The sequence below is a fragment of the Amborella trichopoda genome, chromosome 4, assembly GCF_054954075.1.
Source record: "Amborella trichopoda isolate Santa Cruz 75 chromosome 4, AtrichopodaSantaCruz75HAP2 v2.0, whole genome shotgun sequence".
Classification (NCBI taxonomy): domain Eukaryota; kingdom Viridiplantae; phylum Streptophyta; class Magnoliopsida; order Amborellales; family Amborellaceae; genus Amborella; species Amborella trichopoda.
Window position 1 is genome coordinate 55,226,492 of NC_142339.1, and position 18,903 is coordinate 55,245,394.

General features: G+C 36.7%; 1 protein-coding gene, 1 long non-coding RNA gene and 1 other non-coding gene across 3 annotated transcripts; 2 read left to right on the forward strand and 1 right to left on the reverse strand.

The window, feature by feature from the left end:
- The first annotated feature begins 7,137 nt into the window (after positions 1 to 7,137).
- TRNAS-GCU (transfer RNA serine (anticodon GCU)) lies at positions 7,138 to 7,219 on the forward strand. Its single transcript has one exon. It is a non-coding gene; the product is annotated as a tRNA-Ser (tRNA).
- A 4,392-nt stretch (positions 7,220 to 11,611) lies between these two features.
- LOC18422138 (uncharacterized) lies at positions 11,612 to 16,081 on the forward strand. The gene is made up of 2 exons (XM_006826966.3): positions 11,612 to 13,138; positions 15,324 to 16,081. Exons 1-2 carry the CDS (start codon positions 12,742 to 12,744, stop codon positions 15,902 to 15,904), a joined length of 978 nt encoding a protein of 325 aa, XP_006827029.1. The 5' UTR covers positions 11,612 to 12,741; the 3' UTR covers positions 15,905 to 16,081.
- Positions 14,518 to 15,895, reverse strand: LOC148782603 (uncharacterized). Its single transcript, XR_016054904.1, has 2 exons — positions 15,339 to 15,895; positions 14,518 to 14,858 (listed from the first exon to the last, which is right to left on the reverse strand). It is a non-coding gene; the product is annotated as an uncharacterized LOC148782603 (long non-coding RNA).
- Positions 16,082 to 18,903: the final 2,822 nt, after the last annotated feature.

Consider the following 18,903-nt stretch of genomic DNA (forward strand, 5'->3'; position numbering starts at 1 on the left):
AAGGAAAAGCAAATAGTGGAGTTGAAAAGGAAAATAAACAGAAAACAAAAAGTAATAACGGGAAAAAATGGGGAAAGATCAAATGGCCATAATTTTCGCTTATTATCTCTCTGAAGATATGGTCATGCACGCAGTCCTGCAACGGTCTCAAGTTCATAATCATATTTTCTTCCTTTTTATTTTTTCATTTTTTTTTTTTCCAAATTACTTTGATTTCGGACTTTAAAGGTCCGAAGCATTCAAAATGGGAAGTGGAATTCTTGACCTCGGATTGTTCAAGATCTCAATTCATGTTAAAAGTCTTGAAGTGGTAACAAAATCTTTAACTTAAGACGTTCATGATTCCGAACTCAAGTTTTAAAAGTCTTGACTTTGGATCTTCAATATCTGGTCGGTTCATGATCTAAGATGTTAGTTCAAACTGGGTGTATTTTAGAAAAGGGTGCAGTTTGTATAGAGCCGGCTTTAAACAATCAAAGTAAAATGCACATTCAAGTAGTGTCAAAAAATATGATTTTAATACTGAAAATCTTTAAGATAGCTTTAAAATATATTTGTATATTTATACAATTTAAAGCTTAAAAAATAGTGTAGATGAAAATCACCTGCTCTGCTCTTGCCTAATAAATAAGTTCCCCAATACTTCCAACTTTCCCAATTTCATTTACTTCCAACTCTTTCAAACCTCCGTACCTTCCTATCATCTCTCTTATAAGTGTCGTGTACCATTATTTTTTTTTTTTGAGGTTCAAGAGTGTCGTGTACCATTATTTCAAAGGGTGAACTTTCTATGCGATCCGAACAACGTATAAGTTATATGTGGTCCATTATTTAGTAGTTCGATTTGAATCGAACGGTTATAATTGTTTACACCACAATGTCATGTCAAATATTGTTTTATTTTTTTATTTTTTTTTGCCGTCCCCTCACAAAATTAGGGCAAGCTTGGAAAAAAATTTAAATAAATAAATAAATGATCAAAATGCTCCTATAATTTTCAGAGATATTCAGGTACATTTTTATCACCAAATTTTATTTTATTTTTATCATGTGCACCCTTACCAGATTTATATATGCCCCAAATTTTGATTTAAAACGATTTATAGAATAAAAATTAAAAATAAAAAGCTATGAGCCATAGGCAACTCTAACCCTCGAGCCAAAAGTGATCCTACATTCATTACCAAGAAAAAAAAAGCAATATATGTCATGGTCCCAAGGCATATGAAACTCATTGCTTTTACAAAAAAGGCGTCATGAATGACACATTCAACACTATTTTTATTTTTATTTTAACTGTAACAATAAACTTGAAACGTGCTCGTCAAGTCAACTACATTCCTATAAATTCCCCCCCCCTAAACAGTTATTCATGGTCCCAAGCATGAAGGCATTTGAAAACTCATTCCTTTGTCAAAAAAGGCGTCATGTGTGACACATGCAACAGTAAAATTAAAGCGTGCTCACCAAGTCAACTACATTCCTATAAATTCCCCTCCCCTCAGCAATTCTCACACAAACAAACCCTGTTCCTCAAAGTTCACTATTTCTGAATCTCTCCTCCCCCCTCTCAACAATTCTTAAACAAACCTTGTATAGGACCCCAAATTTCTTTATTTTTGCATATTTTTTAACCATTTTCTAGTGAATTTTCAGCCATGGCTTCTATTTCAGGCGGTCTAGCTGAAGCATATGTGATGAGGAAGTTGTATGCAGAGAAGCTCAAGAAGATGGAAGCAGAGGACAGCAGCAAAGGTGAACGTTCCATTAAAGGGAAGCAAAGCCATGGAATTTTCCGACTAGGGAAGAAGGTTCACCCTGCCGGTTTTCTATCAGAATCAGCTGGAAAACCGCCAAGAGAAGATAATTCTGATGGTGCGATGAAATAAAAGTGATTTTTTGAGAATTGACCCCAACGATCAGTGCAAACAGTATTTGTTTGTAGTTTCTTTTATGTTTATGACTTCTTTTGTTATTTTTTATTGGTTTTCTTTTAGGGATAATTGTGTAAAAATGAACCATTTGTTCATCTTACGGAATATGAAAGTTTATTGAAGACACAAGTTGTGGCTCAAATTAACAATGGATTTAAATAAAGGACATTGTTTCTAACTACAAAATACACCTCAAAATGGACCATCTACCCAACTTATCCCACCCCAATGTTTTTTCAGATTTTTTTCCCTCAAAGAACCATTTCTCGCAAAAATCACCCCAGCCCAAAAGTAACATAAAATAAAACAAAAATACCCTCGTTTCTTTTCACACGGCCTTGGGCTCCGGCAATGGAGGACTGCACTTCGGTAGTCCTAATGCGTGCTTCGACAATCACAATGTGCGCTCCGGCAGTGCTTTGTCTAACCGCATCGCTCCGGCAGTGATATTGCACTCTCTGGCAGTCGGCTCCGGCAATCTGAGAATGCGCTCCGGTATTGAAAATACACACTTCGGCAGTTCGCTTCGGCAATGTAGCACCGCGCTCCAACAGTGCTTCTTGACATTCCACTCCGGCAGTAGTATACTGCTCTTCGACACTACTCTATTTGGGATCAATAATTCATTTAGTTTGTATGGGAAGGGCATTTCCATCCAAAAATTTAGAACTTTTTATCTTGGGGGGTTTTTGTGAGGAAAGGTTGTTTGGGAGAAAAAAGTGTGGGAAAAACTTTGCGTGGGGTAAGTTGCATTTATAGTTCATCTTAGGGTGTTTTGTAATTTTCTCTTGTTTTTATGAGTTCATGTAGAAATAAAGTCACCTCTTAAAAATTTTGTTTTGAGATGGATTTTTTGACCTAATTTTTAAGGACACGTAATCTCTAATATGGAGATCATGAATATGAAAAAACAAATAAATTTGGAAGATTAAAAATAAAAATTCTATCAAAAAAATATTTGGATCATGAATTTCAATTTTTTAGATGGACCACCTATGTACCTTGATCTTTAACATGGATGGTTTATGCCTCGGGGACCCCAATTGTAATAAAGTGATCCCTGCCTCATGAAACTTTTCCTTATATAAATTGGCGTAACATTGAAAATATGTTCAGTTCAAATGAATTTACACAGTTGGATCATCAAAATATATATGAGAAAGGTTTATATAGAGTTGAAGCTCTAAACAATCAAATTAAAGCCTACCTCAAAAATTTTATTAGAAGAGGTTATTTTGTTTGCCAAATATCCTCAAATTGATCATCTCAACATCAAGATGCATGGATATGAGAAAAAATAGATTTCCTGTTTTGAAAATAGTGCATATTGTAATGTATTTTTGGACCTTCAATTTTCAAAATTTTCAAGTTCTCGTAGATTTGTCTGGTCGGCACTATTTTTGAAGCTTTAAATTTTATAATAAGAGATAAAAATATATTTTAAGGCTATCACAAAGATTCCATTATTAAAACCATATTTCTCCACACTATTTGAAGATAGGCTCTAATTTGATTGTTTAGGGTGTAGTTTGTATAGGGCCTAGGCTCTAAACAATCAAATTAAAGTCTACTTTCAAATAGTATCAAGAAATGTGGTTTCAATATTGGAAATCTTTGTGATAGCTTTAAAATACATTTTCATCTTCATTGATAAAGTTCAAAGCTTTAAAAATAGTGTAGATCGACATATCTATGAAAACTTGAAGATTAACAGTCCAAAATTGCATTACAAAATAAACTATTTTCAAAACTTGAAATTGATTTTTTTCTCATGTCCATGCATCTTGATGTTGAGATGATCGATTTGATGATATTTGGACATCAAAACAACCTCTTCTAGTGAAATTTTTGAGGTAGGCTCAAATTTGATTGTTTGGAGCCTCGGCTCTATATAAACTTTTCCTATATATATATATATATATATATATATATATATATATATATATATATATATATATATATATATATATATATATGCATGTAGCACACAAACAATACGATACATGTTTATCAACTCTATGATCCATCTTCAATTTGTGAGGGTTGGGAAGAATTTGCCGCTTGCTTCTATGGATAACAGTTTATACCCCCAACGGTTTTTTCCTCTATAAAGGGTTAGTTGGTGATACACGCAGCATACTGTGCAAATTTCATGTTTAATTTCACTCAAAAATGAATTTCCCAAGGAGAAGAACCCTAGCGACTAAGCATTCATGCACGTCCTCCCAATTTTCATGAGCAAGACCTAGCGTGTCGTCTCATCTTTCCCGAGAAAAAGCAAAATAGTGCGTATTTGGTGTTTTGTGGGAACATATTGTACATTTCCTCCTTTGAGTGGAATACCTAATGGTGTAGAGGTAAATATCTAGGGTGGCATCGGGTCGGGTCGGGTCAAGATCCAGATCCGGTGATGGGACCCAATTAGACTCGGACCCATACCCGACCAAACTGGATTACTCGACCCCAAAAAAACAAATTGAAATATTTAAATGTTGTATGAAATATATACATATATTTATGTTAGGTTGCTCACACAATAGAGCATTTTATAATTGTATGGCACACCCCCATAAGGATGATGTCACACCCTTTTTAATTACCAAAAATACCCCTATTAAGAAAATGCTCCATGTACAAAATAATCGTATATAAGTGTCTAAAATTGATTCAGTACAATTATAAAATGCACTATAATGTAAGCATCCTAATATAACCCTTATTTGAATATGAGAAAAGTTTATATAAGGTTGCAACTTTAAAATGTAGAATTAAAGTTGCACCTCAAACATCTATTGGAAAACGTTGCTTTAGTGTTGAAAAATCCTCTAATTGATCATCTCGACATCGAGATGTACGAATATAGAAAAGAAAAAGATTTCTAGTCCCAAAAATAATGCAAATGCAACACATTATCTAAACTGTCCATTTTCAAGATATTCATAGCTTTATAGATCTACTTGATTTGAATATCTTTGGAGGTTAAAATTTTATAATTAAATTTGGAAATAGATTTTCAAGCAATCTTAAGAATTTTTATACCCAAATTACATCTTAGGAGAATATTTGGAGGTGTGTCTTAATTAAATTGTTTAATGTTGCAACCTTATACAAATGACCCCCTTTAAATATTATAACTATAATTATATAATTATATTTATTTTAATATTAATTAAATATTATATATTAAATACTATTTATAAAAAAATACTCCATGGACCTATATCAGGACCCGAAAAGTATTCAGGTCCAATATTTGGACCCAGTCCTGGGTTTGGGTCCAGGTTATTGCCACCCCCATAAATAACGTACACATAACTGAAAAATTGCTTATACTGGGCTGATCCCTTCCTGTTATGTAATGGATGGCTGTAATAGTGGGAGACTCAATGTTTCACCAAAAAAAGGAAAGCAAAAAGTGGAGTTGAAAAGGAAAATAAAAAGAAAACAAAAACCAATACCAAAAAAAAAAAAGATCTAACGGACATAATTTGCTCTTATATCCCTCTCTCTCACCATTTGAATTACATGATCATCTCCCCAAAACAGAATATCAATATTTTTAACATAGTTGGATATGCATTAATCGAAAATTATTCCCCCGTACTTCCAACTTTCCCTATTTCATTTACTTCCATCAACTTAACCTTCTAGAACCTCTAACATAAATATAACCATATAACTGAGTGTCTTTCCGAGGAGGACACGGTTGCTATGAGTCTATGTAGAAATGAGTCCCCTTTTAAAAATCTATTTCTAAGATGGAGAAGAGTGGTTGTGATCACGATCAATTTTCACTATTTTAAAGTATTCATATATTTGCTCGATCTATACTATTTTTTAAGGTTAAATTTTGTAATTAGAGATAAAAATATTTTTTTTAGGCAACCACAAATATTTTCAATATTGAAACAACATCTTTCGACACTCTATGAAGGTGCGCCTTACTTTGATTGTTTAGGGCCTCGTCTTTATACAAAATCACACCCTTCAAAAATAGGCCATGACGAGTTTCTTGCAAAATTTCCTAATTTATTAAACTGAATTGTTAAATATTATACAAAATTATACTATTTTTCTACAAAACGAAGTAATAAGTATCCATATTTAATTTTTCATTACTTAAATAACTTTGTAATTTTTAAAATTCTTATGATTTTAAATTTTTTTAGTGTAAATAATATTTGCAACTTTTAAATGTCAAATATTCTTATAATGAGTTTTTTATTTTTAAAATTGTTTATAGCAGCAAAAACCTAAAAATACGTTTTATAAATCCTCTCTAATTTCTATGCCATAAAATCAGTTAATATTAGAATTTATAGAGATGCTTGAGGATGATAGCATTGCCACTTGGAGATTAATTAACCACGATGGATCAATTCCCTTCATCGGCGGCATTGGCCAATCTTCCTAGTAAAAATAATTAACTACTAAAATAAAAATTTACAAAGGAAATAAAAAAAACTTTACTAAACCGGGCCAATTGGCTCTTGAGGCCCAAAACCCTATATTAGATCGCATATTTGTTTATTGGGATCATATACTATGATATCATTTATCTTTAGTACAAGGAGCTCACAATTAATCTTGACCATTAGATGTCCAATTGGACAACTTGGGTGTGTCATGAAATTCAAAAAATTATTTTGTTGAGCTTTGAGTTTAGTGTAAATTTATAGCAATTTGATTTGAAATTTGATGGACAATAATGGTTGTGATCACCTTATATTAAAAGTAAATAGTCACTTTACATACTTTTCTTTTATTTATACCGATCTTCTTGGCTTTTTCTTGAGGAATTCCTAAGGCATATTGATTCTAGTGTTTACTTTAGGGTTTTTATTGAACGGAATTAGGGTTTTGGGATTCAGATTTGGGTTTGGATGCACCTAGAGTAGTACAGTTGACAAGATTACGAGAAAGGAAGTGAAGGGAAGAAGGGGTAAATTTTTCGGAGTAGGGAGATTAGACCACGGGAATTTCTGAAGGGTAAAAAAGGTCATCGAAGCCAAAAAACACAGGAGAATTCGCCGGGAATTATTATCCGGCCGTTGAGGAAGGCGAGAAACTGGTTTTTCGGTGATAAGTGGTGGAGATTTGTGAAAGCCGGAAGGTTCCTATGTGAAAAAATTTTGGCGGTGGGTCTTTTTTTTCAGAGATTTATTGTATATCTAAAATTTAGTGGACGGTAGGGAACACAGTAGTCGCTTTGGCCGAGTGGTTAAGGCGTGTGCCTGCTAAGTACATGGGGTTTCCCCGCGAGAGTTCGAATCTCTCAGGCGACGCATATGTATCATTATTACATTTTTTACCCTTTTTTTTTTTTTTTTCAAAGTTTATTTTTGTGAGAAGTGGGATGCCAATTTTTCTAGGCTCTTCACGGTACTCTCTCTCTCTAGGGAAGCGCAGCTACTTTCTCTCTCCTTCGGACTTCAAAAACCATCCTTTCACTGCTCTGGAAGAGAGAGAAAAAGCTTAGAACCCATATCCCATTAGAGAAACGTTGCTAAGCAGGCCTGAAACATCAAACCCAAAACAGGTAGAGAAGAGAGAAACGAGAAGGAAAAATTGGGTTGGAGAAATAGAGAGAGAAAGAGGGATCCCTGAAAAGGAAATGAAAATTTGGGTTGGAGAAGTAGAGAGAGAAAGAGGCAAAGGACAATGGTGGTAGTAAGAGTGTCAAACCCTCCACTGTGTTGCTTCTAGTGTAGAGAGACAGAGAGAGCGGCAGAGTTGGAGCCTCTCTGTCATTTTTGTTTTTCGTGGAGAGAGAGACCTTTCTGGAACCTCACTGGTTTGCTTTTCGTGGGTGGATAAACGGGGTTCGAGAGAGAATGTGAAAACCCATTGATTCACTTTCTCGTGATGTAGAGAGAGAAAGAGAGAAGAGAAGCCCTGATCCTCTCTCTGCTACCTCGGGTACGCCGTCTCCAACCCAAATTTTCTTTCTCGTCCCCTTTGCTGCAATTCGTAGTAAATCCCCCCAAATAATCACCCGTATCCCTAAACCCCTCGTCCCTTTAAAGCCCTCCCTATCTCTCTCTCTCTCACAGTCTGTATACCTCTTTCGTCCCCTCTCCACTCTAGAAATCAATGATTTTCCGGCGAATCTCTCCGAATTGTGGCCGACAAGGTCGCCAGAGTTTATGAGAAACGGGGAGGGGACCATGAGCCCTAACCCTAGAAACAGAGGCTTCTCTACTAACTTTCAGTCGACGGTAGCCATTAATGGAGGTTTTCTGGCGAATTATTCCTATGGTTTCCGATAGCTTTGGAGAGAGAGCTTCCTGTTTTTTTTTTTTGGGATAACAAATAGTTGGCCAAGATTTCAATCCAAGACTTCAAATACCGTATATTTGTTTTGGTTTGCATGATATAAATTCCGTTTGATGATAGCATAATTTTGTTGTGCGTTTTTTTTGTCCATAAATTTTCTTTTTATTATACGCTCTTTTTTCGTACGCCTTCCAATCCAATATGGACAGTACATAAGTTTCTCTTTTATGTGCTCTCTTTTTTCTCACACCCTCCAATTATAAGATCTCTATCTTGTTTATCTCTTACTTAACATTATGCACTAGTGAGTGTCAAGACATGTGCTCTATACTTAGGGGTGGCAATGAACTCGGACCCGACTTAGGACCCATTGGATATATTTGAATGGGTCTGGGCATAGATCCAATATTTGGACTTGGCGGGTCAGGTCCAAGTCCAAAATATGGACTTGAATACTATTTGGGTTTGAGTCTGGGTTCGGTTGGACTCGACCTATACCTGTAAACTATTGAAGATAAAACACTTCAAAGCCCTATTTGTTTTAGTGTATTAAGGATCGTATACAGTAAGAATTCATAATCATATTTAGCTATTAAACGACAATTAAGACAACTTAAAATCTAATAACGGATTGCGACCTTGTTGCCAATGATTTGGGTGTATGATGGTAAAGAGAGCCAAAAAAAATAAAAAAACTCATAGTGAGGGTGGCAATGGACCTGATCAAACCCGGGACCCGATATGTATGGCTATAGGTCCAACATTTTGGCCCGATGGATTGGGTCCGGATCCATAACCTAGACCCGAATACATTCGGGTCTGGGCCTAGGTCCAACCGGACTTGACCCATACCGGACACATTACCACCCCTACTCTTAGCATTGAACAAAGATATAGCTTTTTCATTGTTATTTCAAGTTCACTTCTGATGGGCCTTTAACATTTTGAACCATTGAACTAATTTACAGCTGTGCTTATTACCTCAAAGAGAATGCACTTTTGCATGGCCTTTAACCTGTGGGTGAGGTTTCCATAAAGTGCCCTCCTTGTTTTTTTTCTTCTTTTTTTGGACGTATTAACTGTAGGAATAGAACTCCTTATGCCTTTACATCGAGTTTTGGCGCCGGCACACAAACTACCGAGGCTAAGTGGCCATTCCTATAAGGCGCCCTCTAGAAGTTAAGGGTACCTTTAAAATGGGGAAGCTTTATACGCTTTCCTTATAACATAGAAGTTCTATTTTTCTTTTTATCCAATCGTCCATTCTGAATGGAAGGCTAAGATTGTTCCAATCACAATGTCACGTCTCTACACTATTTTATTTTTAATTTTTTTCTATAAACTACTGTGACACCAAATTTTGGATATCCATTCCTCTATTAAACTCACACTAGCTAAATATATATATATATATATATATATATATATAATCCAATAAAATAAAATGACCAAAATACCTTTGAAAGTTTTAAGGGGTATTTTGGTCATTATAATTTATCAAAAAATTATTTTTAATATTTTTTCTAGGTGCGCTCCAATGAGAAGATGGCACATACTAAATTTCATATTCATATAATTTGTATAAAAAAAACTAAAATTAAAATACTTTGAGACGTTGGATCTAAGATCAAACGGTGAGTGGTTTTCTTGATCAAAATTGGACGGTTGGATGGTAGGGGGAGGATAGAACTTCTATGCTGCAGGGGAAGCATAAAAACCTTTCCCTTTTAAAATTTACTTAGAGATGTAGTTTTTTAGCCATAAACCTGGTTTTAAAACGTAATTTTATCCTCAATTTTGAAATTTAAATATTAAAAAATGGTTCAAATCGAATAGATCTATAATTGAAAATAAATTGTCCAAATAATTTGTTACAAGATTTGTTATTTTTTAGATTTGAAATTCTTTTTTTCTTTATATCTACACGTCTCAAAGTCGAAATGATTAATTTGAGGATTCTCTAAAGTCGGGTTCTTCAATATTAGAATTGTCTTCTAAAGGGTTTTTGAGGTGTACCTTACGTCAATAGTACACGGTTGCAAACCCTAGCCATCTTCTCTCTCACTCAATTTCACCAAAAGATATTCTACTCCCACGAAGTACAATGTCCATTTACTAGCTTATGTAAAACTCCATCTAAAATTAATTTTAAGATCCTAAATTTTAGGCATGTGACCTCTTCAAGCCATACACTATCTTTCATAAAAAGAACTTCCTAATTGTACCTTTTATGTTTCCCAAATAGATTGATTTGAACAAGGAAGTACAAGTACACTATACCCTCGAGAGCGCATAGTATACGTGCTTAGGGGTGGCAATGGATTGGGTGGCAAGCCCGGCCTTAAAAAACTAGGGCATGAGCCATGAAATATGACTGATAGGGCTAGACCATGCCAAGCCCGATACCTATTTTTTTTATCTTTTTTGCATTATTTTTCTGTAATTTTTTTTATTATAGGAATTTAGATATTTTATTAAAAAAAAGCTAACAAAAATTACAAAGTCGGAGACAACTTTCTCATAAAAAAGGTACCTCATTGACAAAAAAAAAAATCTACCAACACATTATCTTCCCGAAAAACATACACAAAAAAAGAAGCGGGCCAGACGGACGGGGCTTCAACGCCCTTAGGGGAATAGGGCCAGGCCAGGCTAGGGCAATGCCAGCCCTAACGTGCTCCACAATTTTTTATGGAACTCTTCCAACTGTAAACCATGAAGACTATTAATTACACTTGGCTCTTGGTCACCTATGTGGAGCCAATTGGCTTGATAACGTACAAAAAGAACTTGTTATAACGTCAAAAAAGATTCTTCTCTAAACCGTTGAGAGTTAAGTTATCGCAGCCGGTCATTGTTATTTTGAATTGTTTCACTTTTGACTGACTGCCCATTAACTTTTTGAATAATTTATGGAAAATTATAAATAAAAAAAACGGAATACTACGCTTTCTAGGCAATTTAACCCGATCAAAAAAAAATTTCTCACTTTTTTACCAAAACAAACTTACTATGCAAATACCCTAAAAGAAATAGTTCAATTTTTTTAGACAAAAATGCTCTTTTTATACAAACAAAATGGTTGATTATTGGACCCAGTAGCAAATTGTCATAGCGCACCATCATATTGTATCAGACCACTCTGAAACAGCTATTGAACCGAAATTGAGTATTGTCAAACTATCCTTAGCATAGTACCAGAGTCCTGAAATCCACTAATATCTCTTGTTGGACCACTCTTTGCAATGGTCGGACTGCCTTTTGCAATTGCAGGACCAGTAAGGCTACAATTGCAGGATCAGTGCCGGAGCTCTATTGTTAGACTGTATTTTACATAATACTGGAACCCTACTACCGGACCACATTTACACAATACCAGAGCCGTTATTTTAGTGATGCAGTGGAGAGAAGCTTGAGTAAGGTAAAAATAAGAGGGGGTGCTTTAGATATTTTTTTATTTTTTTATTTGTAGGGGATATTTGTATAGAAAATTTATTTTGAATAAAAAATAACAAAAAGAATTGAGGTGGAGGTAAATTTTATAGAAAATGTAGTTTTAGGTTTTTTTTTTAATTTTTTTTAATAATTTATCTCTCTTACACCCTTTCTCTTTCTGACCTCCTCTCTCTAACCTGCCACGCTCGCCAAATGTTAGGCACCTCCCCTGCAGTCCGCCACTCCGATGCACGCCTTGGCGCTGCCCTCTCTCTCTCTAACCTGCTCTTTCTCTCTCTCTCTCTCTGCGTGCTCATTACTCCCTCTCTCTAACCTGCTCTCTCTTCCATTCTCCCTCTCTCTCTCTAACCTGCTCTCCATCTGCGCACTCATTACTCTCTCTCTCTCCTCACGCCACAAACACCACATATGATCCTGCTAACCCTACATGCCGCACACTCTCTCCACTTTTCTCTCCACACTCGCCAACTCTCATTCCCTCTCTCTCTACTTTCTCTCTCTAACCCCACCCACCTCAATCACTACCGTCCACGTTAATCCTCTCCGAAATCTCTGAACCTCTCTCTCTCTCTCTCACTAAAACCGTAATATCTCTCTCTAGCCTGAAGCCTCTCTCCCCCTATGCGGCCACTGCAGTCTGAGCCTTGTATGGGCCAAGTGTCACCTCTAAGAAACCTACCCCGTCGCATGCAAACCACGCCATTAGTCCACCACCGACACGCAATTACCCCCCCCTCTCCCCATATATTTTTGACCCGATCCCCTCTTCCTCTCACCACTCCTCTCTCTAATCTCCATTTCCCACCTTCTTTCTCTCTCTAGACTCTGCCTTCCATCTGATCCTCATCAACCCAGAATACCCATTTCCACACACACTCTCTCTAGTCTCCATCAAACCTCAAGGCCTACATTTCTCTGTGTTAATCCCCTGTTTTGTGGTCCCGTGAGTTTCAAATCCCCTGTTTCTCGACTTGGTGTCTCAGACTTTTGCGGTGCAGTTTTGCTTCTTTTCTTTTTTTTGGGATATAGAATTCAGTGGTCTTAGCTTCTTCTTACTCTCTCTCTCTCTCTACAAATGGGTGACGACTCGAGCGTGTCCACTGCCGAGAGCCCCCCTGAAATCACCTCCGGCTCCGAGACCGAGCTCCTTCGGGTACAAGGGGCCCAACTTCTCTTAATCAACCAACATGAGACCATCCCCTTTCGCACTGGTGATTTTGTCATTCGTTTCATTGAGCAAAACCAGACTTCTCTTGCCATGGTTGCATGCTTGGTTGGTGACCAACAATGGCCAGCAGCCATGGACGTCAAGGTCTCAAAGGTCGGTTTCGGCAAATACTCCTTCTCTTTGCAGGGGCTTCTTTATGGTTTGAATTTGCCTGAAAATTCATTAGCCGAGGAAATGCTTCAAAGCTTGGAGGCTCAATTGAAGAGGTTTTGTGACTACAACGACACTTCTCAAGCCTTTAAGGGTAAGGACTTCTATGCTAAAAATTTCGAGATCGTATATTAGGAGACCAACTATTTATTTTTTAACAAAGAGGTCACATTCTTTTTTTCTTTTTATTTTTTTTTAACTGTGAAATTCAATTAAAGTGTTTCACACTATTTAAAAAAGTGTCTAAACTCTAAACAATGACACATTATGGATTTCCCAATTCCAAATGTAATTTCTAATGATGCTTGTGACGCCCTTGTAAAAAAAAAATTTAATGTACATATAAACACTACATCATGACTCGTATACATTATTGCATCATTGTCATCCAATCAACTGAGAGATGGTGATGGAGAGAGTGGGGGCAGGATGGTGATAGAGAGAATGGGCCCATGAATCGGGTCATTTCATGTTTCGGTGGGTTCCTCTCTCTCCCTCCATCACCGTTCATGCCTTGATTGGACAATAATTATATTCATGATCATATAATTAAGGGCATGTGATCATTGTATGCTTTTTTATTTTTGGGTAAGTGGGGGAGATGGTCTCTTAACCATTTTTTCATGAAAAATAAAATAAAATTACGCAGCTCATAAATTTACAACCCTACAATAGGGTAATTATGCTTCGTCGTGAAGGAAAGGACGAAAATTACGCATCTCATAAATTTACAACCCTACAATAGGGTAATTATGCTTCGTCATGAAGGAAAGGGCGGGAAATACAATTAGGCCATCTAGTGCATCAAATGATGGCATAAAAAAAAGTTGTGGCTATATTAGCGAGAGTGTCGGCCACCATATTGGCCTCACGATAGATGATCATTATATGCATTGCTATTCAAATTGTTACTCAAGCTCAAGCATCCAAGTAACTTGAGATAAATCAATCCTAGTTTCTTAGGTTTATCTCAAGAGACTTAGTGATCAGAATATCCTATTGATCAGAATATACAAATTTGTCTTAAATAGATAAATATATATGATAATAGTAGAAATAAATCATAGACTATACCTATACTTATTATAAAATATAAAATATAAAATATTGAATCTATCCTTCTTCTATATCCATATTAATCTAATAGATAATATATAATCCTTTCAAAATCACAATAGGGAAAGGAGATGAGAGAAGGGACAGTAGAGTGAAATTGGAATATGAGAGAAAGAGATGCCATAGGCACAAGAGTGAACGAAAAAAAAAAAAGGAAGAGTGAAATACTATGAACCAATGGAAACACTAGTAGATTGGATTGAGTTACACCGTTCAATCCATTAATGGATGGTTATCAAGAGAGTGGGGCCCACCATTTGTTAATGCTTGTGTCCTATTACAATTATTTGTTCTATACTTAGAAAATGGCACCATAAATTCTGGGACATAATAAGTGCAAACACCAATGCATACACATTTTGACAAACTATATATAATAGCTAAATTAAATTAAAAATTAATATTAGTTAATATGGCTGTTTTGGAACAAACTTCCAAGTTTGGACCATAAGAGCAATACCCAAACGGGGAAAAGGGATGTGGTGTGTCATATTGGCATTGGTAAGCATTTTTGGTTTAGATTTTTTTTTTAATTCAAGAAATCACGTTGTGGTGTGATGCAAGAGGTACAAATACAGAACTCAAGATGCCACGTTGTGGAACTTATAGCCCCTTGATATTACCGTGTTAGGCCCCTGATATTACGGTGCCCTCCCATTGCCGCAATGAATAGGCGTTCCGTTACATTTGTCCCTGCCCTGGCACATTAGTTTTGACTTTCAAAGACTACCAAATCACTTTGATGAGGCGAAAATAATCTTAATATAGGAAAGTATAGTCTATGCCACCAATGCATGGCATATAAATTAGGAAGAGTATATAATGTAAACTATACGCCTTTAATACAAGGTTGTCATCAACTCTTTGGATATGAAATTGGGCAGTGTCCTATTGGTCAGATTCAAAGTTTAAAATAAACTTTTTTAAATTTTATGATGCACAAAAAACTATATTTATGTTTCATTTTATAAAAAAAACTACAGTGACTATGACATTATTGTTCTAAATGTTTCAATTAAAAAATATATATATTATATCATGCACTTTTTTAGTTAAATTTCTCTTAGGATCACTAGGATCAAAGCCTTTTTTGTTCGGCTAAGTCAGATCGGCCTAAAAATTAGTTAAAATTTTAATTAATCGAGGGCATTTTGTCATTTTAGGGAAAGATGTGGCACCTGACTTTTGGAGTACATCAGGGCCTGAGATAGCGGCCCTAATCGGACGGACACAAACAGAGGAACCCGATCCGACCAAACAAATCCAACGGGCGATAAGGCTCTCCGCCGTCTCAAAGCTCATCGCGAAAGCACTAATTCGCGGGGCCATTAGCCCCCACCTGCACACGACCCCAGCCGCCGTGTCATCATTTTCCGGCGCAATCAACGGCGATCCTCGCTCCCTCGCAAGCGCTAAGGCGTTCTCCGATGTAATCATGGCGGTGGAAAGCGCCGGGAGAAGCATCCATTTGGCCGGAGATGGCCGGGATCCGTCGGAATCCGGGGAGCACACGTCATTCTCCGGTGGCCTCTGGTGCTTTAATAGGTCGGGGCTTTTGCTTGTCCTCAAGGCCATAGCGGCCTCTGCATTTATCCACGTCAGCAAAAGCGGGGCCCCCGTCGCCGGAAAGTACAGTTTACCAGAGGGCGAAGTCACAGGAAATGGGATTTCTGGCCACGGGAGGTGTGACGGGTTCGAAAAGCAGTTGTGCTTCTCTCTAGGGATCAACAGCACCGAGCAATAATGTTTTTCCTTTTTTTTTAGAGTGGGAACACGTGAGGATATGACATTTTGCGTTTTTTTTTTTTTTTTTTTGTGAAATTGGGGTTGTAAATAAATACAGTATGCGGTGGTTGTGAATGTTGCATTTTGTTGATTTTATAGGGTTTCAAAGGGCATTTTCATAATTTGGAATTTTGAAGCCTCTCTCTCAGGCTTTATTATTATTATTTTATTTTATTTTTTTGACAAAAATTACTGAATTTATTATTTATTTATTTTGACAAGTACACGTAACTTTATTGATCACCAAAGAACAACAACATAGTTACAACGCTAACGGAGAAATAAAAAAACAATCACCCTGCCCTGCTTTTTTTTCTAAAAAGTTTGCCCTATCATTCGCCTCTTTATAAAGATGGGAATTACTGAATTTATTATCAAAACAAAGCAAAACAGCACAAGAATTACATAGAATCTGAATAAATGATAGACAGTGTGACCCCTATCTTGATAGACACTCGTTAAAGAAATATGCAACGTTCAACAGTAAAGGGCCGTAACTTGGTGTTGGTCCCATCAAATCAGGGTTCCAGGTGGGGTGGCTTTGAAACAATTTTAACTTTTGGCTTATATACAAAGTGGCCGCTCTCAAGATTAAAACCTGCACACTTGCGTTGGCTACCCAAGTCTATAATTTGCATCCAAACTAATCTGAGTTTCTAGGGAATCTTCTACCGTCAAATTGTGTTTTGTGAATCTTCTATTATTAAACTGGGTCATGGTGGTAGCACCTCAACACCCTAATCACCACGTGGAAGCTTTCATTCTCACTTATACCACCTCGTTAACGGGTAGGGGCATTGGAATGTGAAAGCTATATTGCCTAATCATTCATGAAATCAAACATAGTTTTTATAGCCTTTGCCCACCATCCACCTCGAATGTCTCACAAAGAGCTCCTTACATTGCACAATCCCTTTCCAAATCGTTGAAACATACTTCCTTTCTTCACATCTCTTATAAGTAGAAAGTCTTTATCGGATCATATTCAGCAATCAACTCTTGACCTTTTCATACTTCGGAATCTGGACTTTTGGGCCTCTTGCATTCTAACACATGCTCAGATGCATGCAACGCCATTGTTAACGGGTTGGCCCAGCCTTGGCCCGACCTTGCTAAAAGGCTTGGCCCAAAATTTTGGTTTTGAGTCTGAATTGAGCCCGGCTTGAATTTATGATAACAAGGCCTGATCTAGGCATTGGACTAAAAAAAATGTGTGCTGCCGATATGAATATGAAAAATACAAAATACATACATTAAAAGATTACATGATAGGCTCAAGCCAAACAAGTAGTAGCCTAGGCCTGACACGAAATATTTTGGGCCTAGCAGATCATGCTGCAGACTTTAACAGGAGGCCCGAACTCAAAACTGTGGCTGGCCAAGAAGCCCCCAATCTAGGGCTGAGAATTTACTTGGTTTGGATCCGAGATCTGAATTATGGATCCTATCCAGATCTGAATATAGATCCATGATTTGGATCCGACAAGTAGGATCTGGATCCAAATATATTCGGATTGGATCGGGGTACAGGGGGATCCAATCCGAATCCCCAGATCCAACTTAGTTATTAATATATTGTATATTATATATACATATATATTACGTAGTATTTTTTGTTTTATATTAAAATAATATCCAAAATAATTTATTTTGGATCCGATCAGTCAGGATCCAACTGGATCCGGATCTAGATCCTAATCTCATGCTTTTTGAATCCAAATCCTATATATACTTTTTGGATTCCAAATCTGGATCCGACGGATCCAAATCCAATCCAATCCATTCTAAGCCCTACCCAGACCGGCTAGGATCTGGCCCTGGTCGCTATATCTAGTTCTGAAATTTTCTTGAGTGAAGGTTAGCTTGGAATGACTACGTTTTTGATACGCCTCAAATCGGACTGGCCTACGACACAGTGATGGGTTTAGTGCCTAATTTGAGAAATATGAGATGGCTCTCCAATTAGATTGTTGGTTTAGCCTTGAATGACTCATTAAGAGTGTTGGGCTAGGCCACCTATCCAAAATATAGTGCCCAAACTGGGCCAGGGCCCCTTTGGCCTAGTCTAGAGAAGGTCCCTTAGGATTGTGTTAGGCAATGGATCCTATGGCCCTTGTGTGGGGGATAGGCTAGGGGTGGCAATGGATCCAGATCCGATAGGTTGACTAGACCTAATTCATAATATGTGTCTAACATTTGGACCCAGCCGGTCATGTCCAGGTCCAAAACTTAGACCCAAACACTATTTGGGTGCGGGTGCGGGTTTGGGTCTATGTAAATCCGACTCCATTATTATGATATTTAATATATATATTGTAACAATCCTAAAATTTCAAAAAAAAAAAAAAAAAAGGAGAAAAGATGCTTTTAAATAGGTGATGGTCTGTTTGAGTATGATGGTCCTTGAGGACCATCACTATTTTCAAAAGTTTTTACTTTGGTTTAAACTTTTGCTTTTGCCTTTACCTGTTGCTTTTGCTTCTTGCTGCCTGCTGCTCGCCACGTCCTTTAGCGGACGTGGTTTTCGTATGTTAAAAGCAGACGCTTAACGCGACACCTCAGGTATGAGGTAGAGCGTAATAAAATATTATAATAATACGTTCTAAGAATTTAAATAGGGGAGGTGAGCACTCCTACCCTAGAAAATTTTGAGATCTCTCTCTCTCTCTCTAGCCAAATTTTATCGAAGTTCCCTCTCAAATATTTGTGGGTCAGTGACATCGTCTTCCCGAAATCTAGTCTATTTTTAATAAATAGTGATATTTCCGTCTAAGATCTTTATTTTATTAGTTTTATGTGTAAGTGACCTCATTGTCTCGAAAAATAATCCATTCTTTTTAAAAATAAAATGAAATAATTATTTCTGCTTATTATCATGAATTTTAGGCACGATAAATTTTATGCGCACACGACCTCATTATCTTAAAAAATAATCTTTTTAATAAAAATTGTGATATT

Bases quoted from the DNA above. Each gene is read 5' to 3' on its own strand.
- LOC18422138 (XM_006826966.3), top strand. From the start codon at position 12,742: ATGGGTGACGACTCGAGCGTGTCCACTGCCGAGAGCCCCCCTGAAATC. The intron at 13,139-15,323 runs GTAAGGACTTCT...TTGTCATTTTAG, and splicing joins CACTTCTCAAGCCTTTAAGG to GGAAAGATGTGGCACCTGAC.